This window comes from Epargyreus clarus, unplaced genomic scaffold (assembly GCF_041222505.1).
Source record: "Epargyreus clarus isolate Ecla_fem2 unplaced genomic scaffold, WU_Ecla_fem_2.2 ptg000035l, whole genome shotgun sequence".
Classification (NCBI taxonomy): domain Eukaryota; kingdom Metazoa; phylum Arthropoda; class Insecta; order Lepidoptera; family Hesperiidae; genus Epargyreus; species Epargyreus clarus.
Genome location: NW_027332240.1, coordinates 1,616,532 through 1,630,621, shown reverse-complemented (window position 1 = coordinate 1,630,621; position 14,090 = coordinate 1,616,532). Strand labels below are relative to the sequence as shown.

Below are 14,090 nucleotides of genomic sequence, written 5' to 3'. Positions count from 1 at the left end.
ATGCATACATCAATGTTCACATTATAAAATTATCACTTCGGTAATTTACATGTATATTTATGTCTGATCGTTAAGAAATAAAACATGACACATTTATCGTAACAAATGACTATAGAACTAGGAGCAATGACATTTAATTCTATCATTTTAATAATATGTTCAAAATTCACTGAACTCTGCCCCCTATTGCTCTTAAAGAAATACATGTACACCCGTTATTAATATTTGATCTATCCGAATTTGGCTCCCAAAGATTGATATTTGATAATTTCTAGTATGAAGCAAATGTCAAATCTCAATACTTAGTGGCCAAAATTGGTTAGATCGACTATTTATGACGGTCGATAAGATACTATAGAATACTAGCTGACCCGGCAAACGTTGTGTTGCCATATAAATAAAAAAAATGTGAAGGATGAACAACCTTTATCACTTAGGGGTATGAAAAATAAATAGTAACCGATTCTCAGACCTACTGAATATGCGCATACAATTTGGTGAAAATCGGTAAAGCCGTTTTGGAAGAGTACGCTAAATAAAATTGTGACATGAGAATTTTATATATAGAACTAGCTGACCTGGCAAACGTTGTGTTGCCATATAAATAAAAAAATAAATAAAAAAATGTTAAGGGTGAACAACCCTTATCACTTACGGTTTTGAAAAATAGATAGAATATTCGAACCTGCGATGGTAGCGAAGTCAGTCGAATCCAATGTGAAACATTCCAAAATCAACAACTACTTACGAATTAAAAAAATATTAAAAAAGCCTTTTCCCACGGACTAAATTGTGAATCTAAACCATTCTCAAGTCCCCTTGAACAACACACAACAAATTTCATCAAAATCAGTCCAGTCGTTTAGGAGGAGTTCAGTAACATACACACGCACATAAGAAATATATATATTATGATATAAAACCTATACTAATTAGTCATCTTGTAGGTGTAAATGACTCACATACACACAATCAAAATTGCAAGTTATCTCTACCGGGTAGCTGAAAGAAATTTCATAAGTATTGCGATCATTTGAACTAATACAAAAAGATTATCCCGTAGTAGAGCTTCATAAAAAGGAACTACCCCTTTTTGCTATAGGATGAACCGTGAACAAAACGATGTAGATTCCATTTACTATATTTATATGGTTTATCTAATGAGGGTGCGACTAGGCTTGCCATTCGTTCAACTGATTTAAGGAAAAACTACAATGAAAACGAGAATTTCGAAAGAACAAACTGTAAAGATAGAATTAAAAATTTGCAGAAATAAATTATATTCTGTCTATCACCATGTATGAGTGGTAGAAAAATTTACACTTTAAATAGGTACTTTTTTTATAATATAGGAGTAGTAGACGAGCATACAATCCACCTGATGGTAAGTGGCTACTGCCTCCCATGGACATCTGTAATCAACTCCAGATAGGATTAGATATTCGTACCGGAGGTCGGCCACAGATGCGCCGCTACCCCTGAGGACTAAGCTGGAACGCCTCCGAAAAGTCTGTCTCCATTACCACACCCTTCAAACCCGAACACAGCAGCACCTAACACTGCTGTTATTAGGCAGACATAGGTATGGCGGTATTGCCGCCGGTGACGAACCACAAAGGGTTCTACCACTTTAACAATAGAATAGATAGTATTAATAATTTGCAGAAATAAATTATATTCGTCTATCACCATGAGTGGTAGAAAATGTTAGACTTTAAGTAGGAACTTACTAAATATTGAATTGATAATAATTACACAACCCATTTGTTTCGATGAAGCAATTTTCCGAACATATTATAATTTTTAATCAAATGTAAATACAATAACAAATTAAGCTATCATTTAGTGTTCATTTTTATTTACACTAAGTACATACCACATAACATACCACATTGATATTTACCCCATCAGTAGTCCCATACGCAACTTTCGCGGAATTTAAGAGCGGGACACCGGGATATTCTGGGACCGTCCCATCCCGTTTGCAGGAACCTTGGTCACCCTAAACGGGATCTACGGACTGAACGGAACCTAAGGGGTAGTCGCTGTAAAGTTAGGGGAGAATTCCTTCTGATACTATATTTATAATGTCTTATTTAAACGTTGCATTTAATCTGATATTCACAATAGCCAATATAGCAATGCTATTATAAATTTTATAAGCTATTTACATAGATTAGTAAAGATACTTCGCCGCCTTGAAATTGAATGAAGCCACAAACGGCTTATTAGTAAGTTCCTTTTTTGAATTCTTGACAAATAAAAACATTTTTAGAGAAAATTTACGAATAAATAACTAATACTGCGTAATTTACATAATAAATAAATAATTATTTCAAATATTTTATGGACATTTTAGCACGGAGACGTGGCAAAACTTTTTTACGCAACTATTTCAATTTTCAAAACTGGGTACATTTTCTTGTTAGGAGTGAGTAATCTTTACTAATCTATGGCTATTCATGTGATGTTGGTGGTAATTTATCCAAGGTATTTTCGTCTAACGACTTAAAAACAATTGAAACAAATCTTATGTTACAAAATTTTAAATTTAAACTAAGTAAATAAAGCAAATAAACTGAAGTTAGTAAACATTATGTTAATTATAGCTTAAATAGATATTATTCGGGTGTTATTTCCTCTAAAATCATCTCTAACGAAATTTTATTTGAAGTGAAATATACATAATATTGTTTACTTTGCTATGATTTTGTCACAGAATCATCTTATATATAAAATTCTCGTGTCACAGCGTTAGTAACCGTACTCCTCCGAAACGGCTTTACCGATTTTCACCAGATTTTATACGCATATTCAGTAGGTCTGAGAATCGGCTACTATCTATTTTTCATACCCCTAAGTAATAAGTTTTGTTTACCCTTAACATTTTTTTATTTATATGGCAACACAACGTTTGCCGGGTCAGCTAGTAAATATACATAATTCTATATGTTTTCAGAATATTATGCATAACAGGACAAAAATACAATTAATACACAACTAAATTTAATTTTGTGATTAAATCTACAAACTATATTCATTGGAAACGGAAACAATAAAATACATTTACAAATACCTATAGAAGAGACAAATTAGAACGGTTTTTCCTAGAATAAAATGGTTACAAAATTAATTACAATAATATTATTGGTTTAGTTAAAATTCAAATAATGTTTCGTGTCATTGTATTAATAAGGCCATAAGGAAAGGAACATATTATTATGGTAGATATGCTATTACGAACCAATAATAATATGTGATTCGATCATGAACTACTTATTTAGGACGCAAAATATTGTTATGCGCAATATTTTGTTGCGTAGTGGTCTCCGTAACTGTTTGGTATGCTGAGCGGGTCTAGTTCAAAATTGATCTAGGATAAGTATCCAATTGTCCCTGTAGTTCCGGGATCAGAATAGGGCTACGGTATCCTCTGCCTGTCGTAAGAGGCGACTAAAAGGGGGCTTTCGAGGTTGCGGGCGGCAAGAGTGGGAGCTCTAACCGCCTGGCTAGCGACCCCGGGAAGAACGATGGCATGTGTGACCTCATACCGTCGTACGCTCCACACGGAGTGGCGAGCTTCATAATCATCTGGGCGGAGCCAGACGAGGCCACGTGCCAAGAGGACTCCGGTTGCGTTTCTTTGGAGATCCCGGAGTCCTCTACGCAGCGCTGAGGACGGTCACCGGGGGGGTTTTAGTGCTGTAAAAGTCCCACATAACCCGTCGTTGCTCCCACGGCGTCGGGTACCTTTTGAAGGTTTCCCCCTAAAAAAAAAGGATAAGTATCCAATTCAAGACTGAAATTATATTTAGACCCTTAAAAACCCAATCCCCTGGGGCACGGAAAGTGTGTAACAACCTTTATCTAAACTCAAACCTTCAATTCAATTCGGTCTCAAATAAAGTCCATAAAAATTAGGTAATTGTCTCTTTAATTTAACAGATAAGAAGAGGTCGCTAAGACTCTATAATCTGCTGCAAAAGTTGAAACAAAAAATCGCCCTAAATAACCCGAAAAAATGTTAATCTCCTTTAATACTCTATGTTTTTTCGACTTAAATTTAGGTAGAAGCCGAAGAAGTCGGCATCATTGCACCGGTAACCGACCACCCTAAACACTGCTGTTAAGTAGAAATTGGTGTGACGTGGTAGAACTCCGTAGAACCCTCCTCAATCCACCGCCTTGAGCATTATGGAGTTTCTTTCGCCGCTTCTTCTCCATAACGAAACACCTTGTGAAGTGGTGGTAGTTGTATTGACATTCAAAAAGTGCTCTGTAAAGAACCTATTTTGAATAAAAAAAAATGATTTGATTTGATTAAATACATTTATTCACCAATACTAAAATACATCGATGATGCTTGAATAACCGCTATTTTTAATCGATCGATAAAGAAATAACACACCGCAACCATTCTTAATAAACCGTATCAGATAAAGTGTATGCAAGTTTCTCTTTTATTTGCTATACCTTATGCGCGTTTTTAATTTGGCCGGCTTCTAAGGTTATTTGCACTATTATGTGATAAGAATTTTTTCTCAGAAAAAGTCATAATGATACGAAATGTACATTATTAGTTACAATTATAATGTTATTATTTAGTTATTACATTATCTTATATTGATACCTTAATTCGCAAACCAGCCAACTCCACTTTTAGACAAAATGTTTTTTTTAATAATTTTGATTTCGTTCAACGCCATTTACTATCAAAATAAATAAAAAAAAAACATTTTGACAAAAACTGGAGTTGGCTGATTTGCGAATTAAAGTAACGATATATAAAATTCTAGTGTCACAATGTTAGTTACCGTACTCCTCCGAAACGGCTTTACCGATTTTCCCCAAATTTTATATGCATATTCAGTAGGTCAGAGAATTGGCTACTATCTATTTTTCATACCTAAGTGATAAGGGTTGTTCACCCTTAACATATTTTTATTTGTATGGCAACACAACGTTTGCCGGGTCAGTTAGTTTTTTTTATAAATATTGAACGTGCAGAGCAATTGATGGTAAGGTTTGAAGGTGGTAGAACCCTGTGGTTCGACTCCGGCGGCACCACTGCTACACCTGTTTTTGTCTAATAAAAGCAGTCTATGAACAATACTACCATCAGGTGGACTGCATCCTCGCATGCTACTCCTGTATTATAAAAAATCTCATAAAAATTCAAAGTAAAGCTCTGAATCTGAAAAGTTATAATAATTTAATTATGCAAAACCATAAAGAAAAGATGCAGCCACAGATGTCTAAATCCCTGCTTCCGCCGCCATACAGCCAAGGTCAACATTCGACAGATTAAAAATAAATATGACGCATACGTTGCAAGTTGAACAACCGCGCTTAGATTTGGCCCGTTTTAACGAAAACGGGATAGGATACACAGATAAACAAAATTAATAAGAAAACGGATTTTATGGTTTTGTTAAGTATTATGTACTAGTTTTTGACCGCGGCTTCGTCCGCGTTTAAAATAAAATAATATGACATACTAACATACGTAAAACTGAAAATTCGTACCTTCATTGGAATGACAGTGTCGCCATCTGGTGACAATTGGTCGTACCAACTCTGAACCCTTCGTGGGCTCATGGACAACAACTTTGCTAAAGATCATCACATGATCAATTGCATAGTTTACGATTAAATCCTTACTAATATCGATTAAAATAAACGATTCTTTTTGGTCCAAAAGATCGATTCTCCGATTAATCAATCTTAGATCGCCATCCCTAGTTCCCGTGGGATTTCCGGCATAAAAACCATCCTACGTTCTTTCTCGGGTCTCACACTATCTTTGTACAAAAATTCATTAAAATCGGTTCAGTGGTTTAGATGTGAAGAAAAGACAAACAGACAGACAGACAGAGTTACTTTCGGATTTATAATATCAGTAAGGATTTAAAAAATGTACCGTTAATTTGAAATTACAGAGATTTCGTTTATGTATCTGTATTATCCATATGATTCGTTGAAATTTCGGGAGTAACCATAGACAATTTTTAAGCAGTCGGGCTTTTTAACAGGCCATTATTATTTTATTTATTACTATGCCATAGCTTAGATAAACATTATGGAGCCAAAACATATTCCTTTTTGGTAAAATGACGCAAGCGTTGCAGCTATCTTGTGGCCATTGACAATAACAGGAAACAAGTTTATATTAACCCGAATTACTATGACTAAGCGGACATACTCGTATGTAATAGAGTAATGTTTAACGCCCACCATAGCTTCATGCTCAATATCTTTATATAAAATTCCGGTGTAAGTGTGTTTGTAATCTTTCTCTTCTTAAATGATCAATTTGTTATATTTCTTTTTTTTTATAATATAGGAGTAGCAGACGAGCATGCAGTCCCCCTGATGGTAAGTGGCTACTGCCGCCCATGGACATTTGTAATCAACTCCAGATAGGAATAGATATTTCTATCGTAGGTCGGCCACAGACGCGCCGCTACCCCTGAGGACTAAGCTGGAACGCCTCGGAAAAATACGTCTCCCTTACCACACCCTTCAAAACGGAACACAGCAGCATTTAACACTGCTGTTATGAGGCAGAAATAGGTGTGGCGGTGGTGCTGCCGGAGTCGAACCACAAAGGGTTCTACCACCTTGTTAGTCATTTGAATGGGCATCTTTACCGGCTTCTCCTTATTTTTTATTTGCTGACCATTTTTTTGGATTTCTCAGACACCAATGTAATTAAGTACCTAATTAATCAGAAAGTTTCTTTTTCGCAGCTCTTCTCAGTATTTTTATTCACCATTGTTACATTTTTAAATAAACAGTTCCGATAGTACTTATATTAAAACAATATATTGTAGAAATATGCATCACAAGAATATGTATGATTTGAAACCTACGCATGCAGTCCAGCTGATAGCAAGTATCTACTGTTGCCGATGGAATGGTCACCTGCGACCCCTGAAGACTAAGTTGGAACGTCTTGTAGTATATCTCCTTTACCACACTCAAAACAAATACCATCAAATCGGGACACTTATTGCTTATGTTTCTGTGACATTAGCTATATTTAACACAAAATTGTATTTATTTTTCCTTAACTTAGTATAGTCCCCGTAAAACTGCTAGTCCGCTCTGAATATAGAATCGCGTCGCCATAGCAAATTGTATGACTACACCTGCTCGTAACAACTTCAGAGCGGACTAGCGGTTTGGCGCGGACTATACCTACTGTCAGGCTACAAGTCCACACATATGACGTCACAAGTCAAAATACGCGTGTGTGGCAGATATTTATAAATATCCGTTGTTTAGCTAAACGTCCAGACGTTAGCACCGGATGTGTGGTCAGTGACATGGTATGTCATCTTGTTGGTATGTTGTACTAATTAATGTAATTTTGTAGTTACCATTTAAATATTGGTAGAGTAGTGGTTAGAAACTCGGCCTCTCAATCGTGACGTCCGAGGTTCAAATCCCAGAAAGAAGCCACAAAGCTATGTGCGTTTAAAAAATATATTATCGCTTGTTTTAACGGTGAAGGAAAACACTACCCTTACCAGGAGTTTTTACGTTTCGACGAATATGACTGTTTTGGTATTTGTTTACGTATTTGCCCATACAAATTCCAATCAGCGCCCCTAGCGGATCGTGTCAGAACTAGGAAATCGTTTGGGTCAATACGTAAACAAATACCAAAACAGTCATATTTGTCGAAACGTAAAAACTCCTGGTAAGGGTACAGTGAAGAAACCTACTTGCCTAAGTGTTTTTTAAAAAGGATCTCAAGGTATAAAGTGTACTTATTCGCACTTTTTCTTATAACATTTACTTGGTAAATAGTAGGTTCTACTTAATATTTTTTACGAAATATTCTGTTACACATTCAACACTTACCTAACAATATTTGGACATTTTCCCGTAAATTTAAATGTAGAAATCATTTCTTCATGTGTTCCTTTTAAACGGCTTGACCGATTTTGAAATATGAGTAGCAGACGAGCATGCAGTCCACCTGATGGTAAGTGACTACTGCCGACCATGGTTATGTGTAATCAACCCCAGATAAGATTAGTTTCCTACTTGAGGTCGGACACAAATGCGCCGCTACCCCTGAGAACTAAGCTGGAACGCCTCGGAAAAGTATGTCTTCCTTACCACACCCTTCAAACCAAAACACAGCAGCGCTTAACACTGCTGTCATTCAGCAATAGGTGTGGAGATGGTGTCGCCGCAGTCGACCTACACAGGGTTTACCACCTTCGAATTTTATTTTTATACTTTTGGATACCTGGATGGGTCCTTAGCAATAGTTATACAGGTAGGTAGACCCAGTTTATTTTTTAATTCTAACCAACCAACCAATTCTAACATTTCGTACTCTTAACTAATGAAACAACAAAATAAGATGGGTGTCGAATATCGAAAATCTATTCCTAGTTTCAATAAATGGGTCACTGGGCTTGCCACAGTTTTGGTGCCAAAAACTTACTCGCATATTTTACAATCATTAACTAAATAGAATTTACCTGAAAATGTTCAGTTTCATATTACTTATCTAAAGCCGTTTTTAATAAAATCTATGAAACTTGTGTGACTCTTCGTGATTCGTCTCTGAAGGCATCTCTGTCACACCAAATTTCTGCCTTAACAACATTATAGCAGCCTTAACACTGCCGTGCTCTGGATTGAAGGGTGAGGTAAGGGAGTTCCACTTACATGAGGCACCTTAGTCCTCAGAAGTAGCTACAAATCTGTGATCGGCTTTAGGTAAATTAATAGATAACGGGATTGCAGTCCACTCATAGTAAATTTATTTATTTATTTTACTTCAATTAATACGGTATAAAACAATTAGATTAATTAAACAGAACATTCAAACATCTCGCTCACAGTATCTTAAGCACACAGACAATAAATTCGTCCACTTATCCGTAAAAAAATCGAATTCAAGATGTGTATCCAGGATAGCGTTAAGAGCAGGAAGGACGCAAGGAACAGAGTTCAAAGTAAAGTTCCACTACCACCCATAGACATCCATAATCAACCCCCAATACTATGGAAGTCATACCTGATGACGTCGTCTCGATAAAACTTTGTTGTGTCGGATTTATTTGTCGTTCTATTTCATTTTATCAGAATGAATTCTGATCAACTACCATTGACTACAAATGGATAGACGTTATCTTTTCACTGAAGAAAGTGATTCAGATTCTTCACGCTACGCGGTCTCGGCAGCCGTCAGTTTTTATGCCATTCCTCCCTCACTTTTGGAAGATTATATTGCAGATTTCTCTCAAGAAATCCGTGATTAATGGTTATATTTGTAGAATTTGTCGCATCACTTGTACGTGTAATGATACAAACGTTGTAATTATATGTTGATTACAAATTAATGTGCATTGTAATGATTACACAACGAATCATTTGATTAGTAAGTGCATGTTGCTAGTAGAATGGTTGTGTGAAGGCGCATATTTTAGGTGTAAGATTACAACTGTAACATCATTATAAATTATATACAAGTGCCTAAGTTGAGTTCTTAATGAACTAGCGTAAAAAAATCAGGTATTTTTATTAAATTATGTTATTATATATGTTTTTTTTTGTTATTTTTAACATATTCAATAAAGATTTTCTTAGAGAAAATAGATAATAACTGTAAATCTTAAATGCTATTTATTCACCGAATGAAATTAAGCTTATGAAATGTGTTAAATAAAAAATACGTGTTCTGTAAAGCAATTCCTGCAAATTTTGGAACTTGGTCACGTCACATTTCTTGTTTCTCTTAAATTCTTAAGCACCGTGTTGATACTCGCCGAATGCAGACAAATATCACGAATATAAATAAGTAAATAACCCGACTGTATTCGATATTCGCCAGGATGCTTGTCTTTTCTCTGCGGGGTGTAGATTTTTCAACACAAATCAACGGATTCAGCGTCTATATTCGTGTTAGCCGTTTACATACCCATCATTTTTTGGTGAATTACTCAGCGAATCATTCGTAAGTATCAAAATGGTACTTTATAATAAACCTAGCTGAAAAACCTGAAAAAACAAAATCGCCAACGTCATTAACTGACATCTTGAACCATATAGTATAATAAGTTTGACAGAACCAAATAATGTATTAAAATCACACAATATTGATCACATCCATGGAGGGTAACAATATCAGATATGTGCAAGAGTGTATGGACAAATTGACAAGCAATCAAAACAATATGTTGACAAAATTCGAAATCATCTCGAAGAACTTTGACGAATTGAAGAAGGTGGTGGAACAGTTCACGGAGAAGATTATAGCTCTAGAAGATAAGGTGCCTGATAAAAAGAAGTTGGGGTCTGAGGTTAGGGTGCTCCAGAAGAAGGTAGAAGAGCTGTTCACGCTGGTTAAGGAAGGGAAAGAGAACGAATCGATCCCCAGTGATGATGTTCTAGAAGTAGAGTCGTGTCATTCTGGAATCTCCTGTTCCTCCAAGGTATTCCTTACTAGTTATTAAGAAAGCAAAAATCCAACTGCTTAAAAGAAGACCCTATGTTACTCAAATATTATTTAGACGAATCTAACGATACTCAATCCAACGATAATCAACGATATGAACTCGATATTGGTCAAGGTGGTAGAACCCTTTGTGGTTCCCGGAGTCGAACCACCTCCACACCAATTTCTGCCTAATAACAGCAGTGTTAGGCGCTACTGTGTTCCGTTTTGAAGGGTGTAGTAAGGGAGACAGACTTTCCCGAGGCCTTCCAGCTTAGTCCTCAGGGGTAGTGGCGCATCTATGGCCGACCTCAGGTAGGAATATCTAATCCTCTCTGGGGTTGGTTACACATGTCCATGGGCGGTAGTAGCCACTTACCATCAGGCGGACTGCATACTCGTCTGCTACTCATATATTATACAAAAAAAACCTCATGTTAACATCTGTCAAACCATCTGGGCTGTAGGGCATGCTAAAGAAGGAGACATGCTCGAAAAAAGCCTTCTGCAGCCCTCTGCAGAAGGCTAAAAAGAAATGATGATAGTTCAAAACCTGTAGATTGTAAGGCTCTTGTTGCCACGAACCATAGATTAGTAAAGAATGCTCACTCCTAACAAGAAAATGTCACCAGTTTTGACGATTGAAATTGTCGCTGTCATCTATTTTTTTTTTGTGTTTGAAAAATATTAATGTTGTTTTTAGATCATTTAAGAATGAAACGATATTTCTCCGCACTTTTTCTTCGATTTCGTGTTTTTGCACCACATAACTGCGCATATCGGCATTGTTCCGCGTAAATTACACCATGACAGCCATTAAATGGCTGATAGGATTGTCAGCCGTTTAAGTCATTTAATGGCTTGCTTCAATTACAAGACGGTGAGATATCTATACTTATCTATGCCACGAACATGCAATATATGCTATGAACTTCAAGAGGGGCAAAAAGAGCTTTCCTAAGGGTTCGTACACAAAACTGCGATGCGACGTCGCATCGCAAAAATCTGCGAGCTCCCTCGACGCATCGCAAGAACTTGCGAATTGATTCGCATCGCACAGTGGTTGTTGTTGTTGGTCACCCTGAGAGACGCTACGCCGCACGATATCGCATCGCAGCAATTCGCATCGCAATTTTCTGCGATGCGAATTCGCATCGCGTCGCATCGCAGTTTTGTGTTCGAGCCCTAAGTTCACATATGAAAAGTAGTTGAGAACCAAATCACAAATTGATAACTCGAAAACGTAGTCTAAATACATTAATGTCTATTTATTCTATATAAGCTTAATACTTCTGCATTATAACAGCACGTGAATCTTCTAAGCATGGCAGCATAGAAAACTGAAATTGAAGGTTAAAATTTAATTCAATAGAAATGTTATTTAAATCCAAAATGTTTATAAACCTCTTTTTGTCTGTCAATAATCTACCACCCCTTCAAAATATTTTGCTGGCTGTTGCAACTTTGTAAGAAAGGGCATATCTAGCCTTTTTAAGGCAGAGAACAATGCACATTAGCTTCTTACACGAAACAACTAAACCACGCCCTATAAATATGTAATGACACTTCTCTGAAAGCCACTATTAAAGATCCACAAACCCGATTTAGTTAACAAAAAGGTTAAGTTAATCACCATTTATCGCGTGAGCGGCGTCGGCGGTTTTTGTGGACGTATGACAGGCCGCTGACTTCATTACGTACTTGCTGACAATGCGCACCGTGTCCAGGGCTTGTGTCCACGGGCGCTAGGGTTTGTCGTGACGTGAGATGTACGTAGAATCTTATGAACTTTAAAACTTAAATTGCAATCACATAAGAATAAGTTAAATAAATAATACTTAAAATTTAACAAGATTGGTGTGGAATCTTATGAAATTTAAAACTAAAATTTCAATCACTTAAGGGTAAGTTGAGTAACTTGAAAATCTCAAAGGTATGTGACGTCCACCAATACGCACTTGGCCAGCGCGGTGGACTATGGCCTAATCCTTCTCATTATGAGAGGAGACCCGTGCCCAGCAGTGGGACAGTAATGGGTTCACGATGATGATGATGATGAATAACTTGAAATTAAAATTGAAATTTTAGTTTTAAAATATTACTTATATTACACTTGATTTGTTGTTACATAAATCGGATATGTTATTCACATACATGACAAAATTAAAATTGAAATTTTAGCGAAATTAATACTATACATTTTCTGGGTTCTGTTCTGGATCTAGTTTATGTTAGGCAAGAAATATTTTGGTCGTAGATGTGTCAGTTTCAGAACAGATTGAAACTCAGGTATAGGTTTCCTCACGCTGTTGTTTTCCTTCACTGCTTAAGCAACTGGCAATTTATTTGTAATATACGCACATAACTTTAAAAATACTTAAGACAAAGTACTTGAGTACAAAGATAAAGTACAAATATTTATGGGTAGTTGTGAAGGTGATACCTAGTGTGGACCCTCTGTGTTTCGACTCTAGTGACACTGTCGCTACACTTTTAACACCTGCTAACTCTACACCTGGCCATTAGGCTAAGTGTAGAGGCTGTTATTAAACAGCAGTAGCAAGCTGCTGTATTCTGATGTGAAGGGAAACATGCTCAAGTCTCGTATGGATTACAAATAAACTATAGTACTTTGTGAAGGAAGATCTCCCTGTGGGCTAGGTGATCATGCCTAGGGAGTGGCCGTGCTCCGACAATGTCAGTGCGAAGCTTGTACAAAATGTTGAGAAAACTTCGATAGCGTGATTCAGAAACGTGTAGCGCCATCTTTTGATGAGTAGCGGGAAGTCGTCACAGTGCAATGGAAACGCGTCTCTAGTGTGATCGCGCCGTAGGTGATCTCCTGTAATTATAAGCATCAATCTGTAATTAAGACCGCCGGGCGCGCAGCGGGGGGATGCCATATACAGAGCTCATGGGAACTGAGGTGGATGTGATAGGGATGTCCCACTGTTGGGATTGGGACGCTGGGATGACAGATGAAGAGTTTTGGATTGATTTGAAATTTAATCAGATTCAGGATCTTTTGGTTGATTTGAAATTAATGGTAGAATATAATGGTAGAATGGTATACCTAATTATGCTAAATTTTACAGAAAACGAAAAAAATGCGGCTAACATTATTATAACATATTTAATCTATTCTATTATTACCTTTTTTTTTTTTTTTTTTTTGTTTTCGAGGGGGAAACCTTCAAAAGGTACCCAGTGTCGTAGGAGCGACACGGGGTTATGTGGGATTCTTACCGCACTAAAACCCCCCCGGTGGCCGTCCTCAGCGTTGCCAAGAGGACTCCGGGATCTCCTACGGAACGCAACCGGAGTCCTCTGAACGCGTTGCCCCTTCGGGCTCCTCCTAGGTGAGCGTCAGGTCTCACCACACCGTCTGGTGTTTACGACGGTATGCGACCACTCATACCGCCGTCCTTCCCGGAGTTGCTTGCTGGACGGCTCGACCTCCCAATCTTGCCGCCCGCAACCCCGGAAGCCCCCTTTTAGTCGCCTCTTACGACAGGCAGGGGATACCGTAGCCCTATTCTAGTCCCGGGACTACAGGGACAATTCTATTATTACCTACCAAAGGTCGAACTTTGACAATTTCTGGTAGAATCCATAAAAGCGAGTAACA

General features: G+C 37.2%; 1 protein-coding gene across 2 annotated transcripts in view; it reads left to right on the top strand.

The window, feature by feature from the left end:
- The window catches only part of LOC140756604 (coactosin-like protein), a 48,434-nt gene that overhangs the window by 22,489 nt on the left and 11,855 nt on the right, over positions 1-14,090 (top strand). Inside the window, exon 1 of one of the 2 annotated variants that reach the window (XM_073092136.1) lies at positions 10,053-10,460. The exons of the other annotated variant lie outside the window; for it this stretch is intronic. Coding sequence (XP_072948237.1) covers positions 10,137-10,460 — 324 coding nt within the window. The 5' untranslated portion in view covers positions 10,053-10,136. Of the gene's footprint in view, positions 1-10,052; positions 10,461-14,090 lie in introns of those variants that run through there. 2 annotated transcript variants of the gene reach the window in all.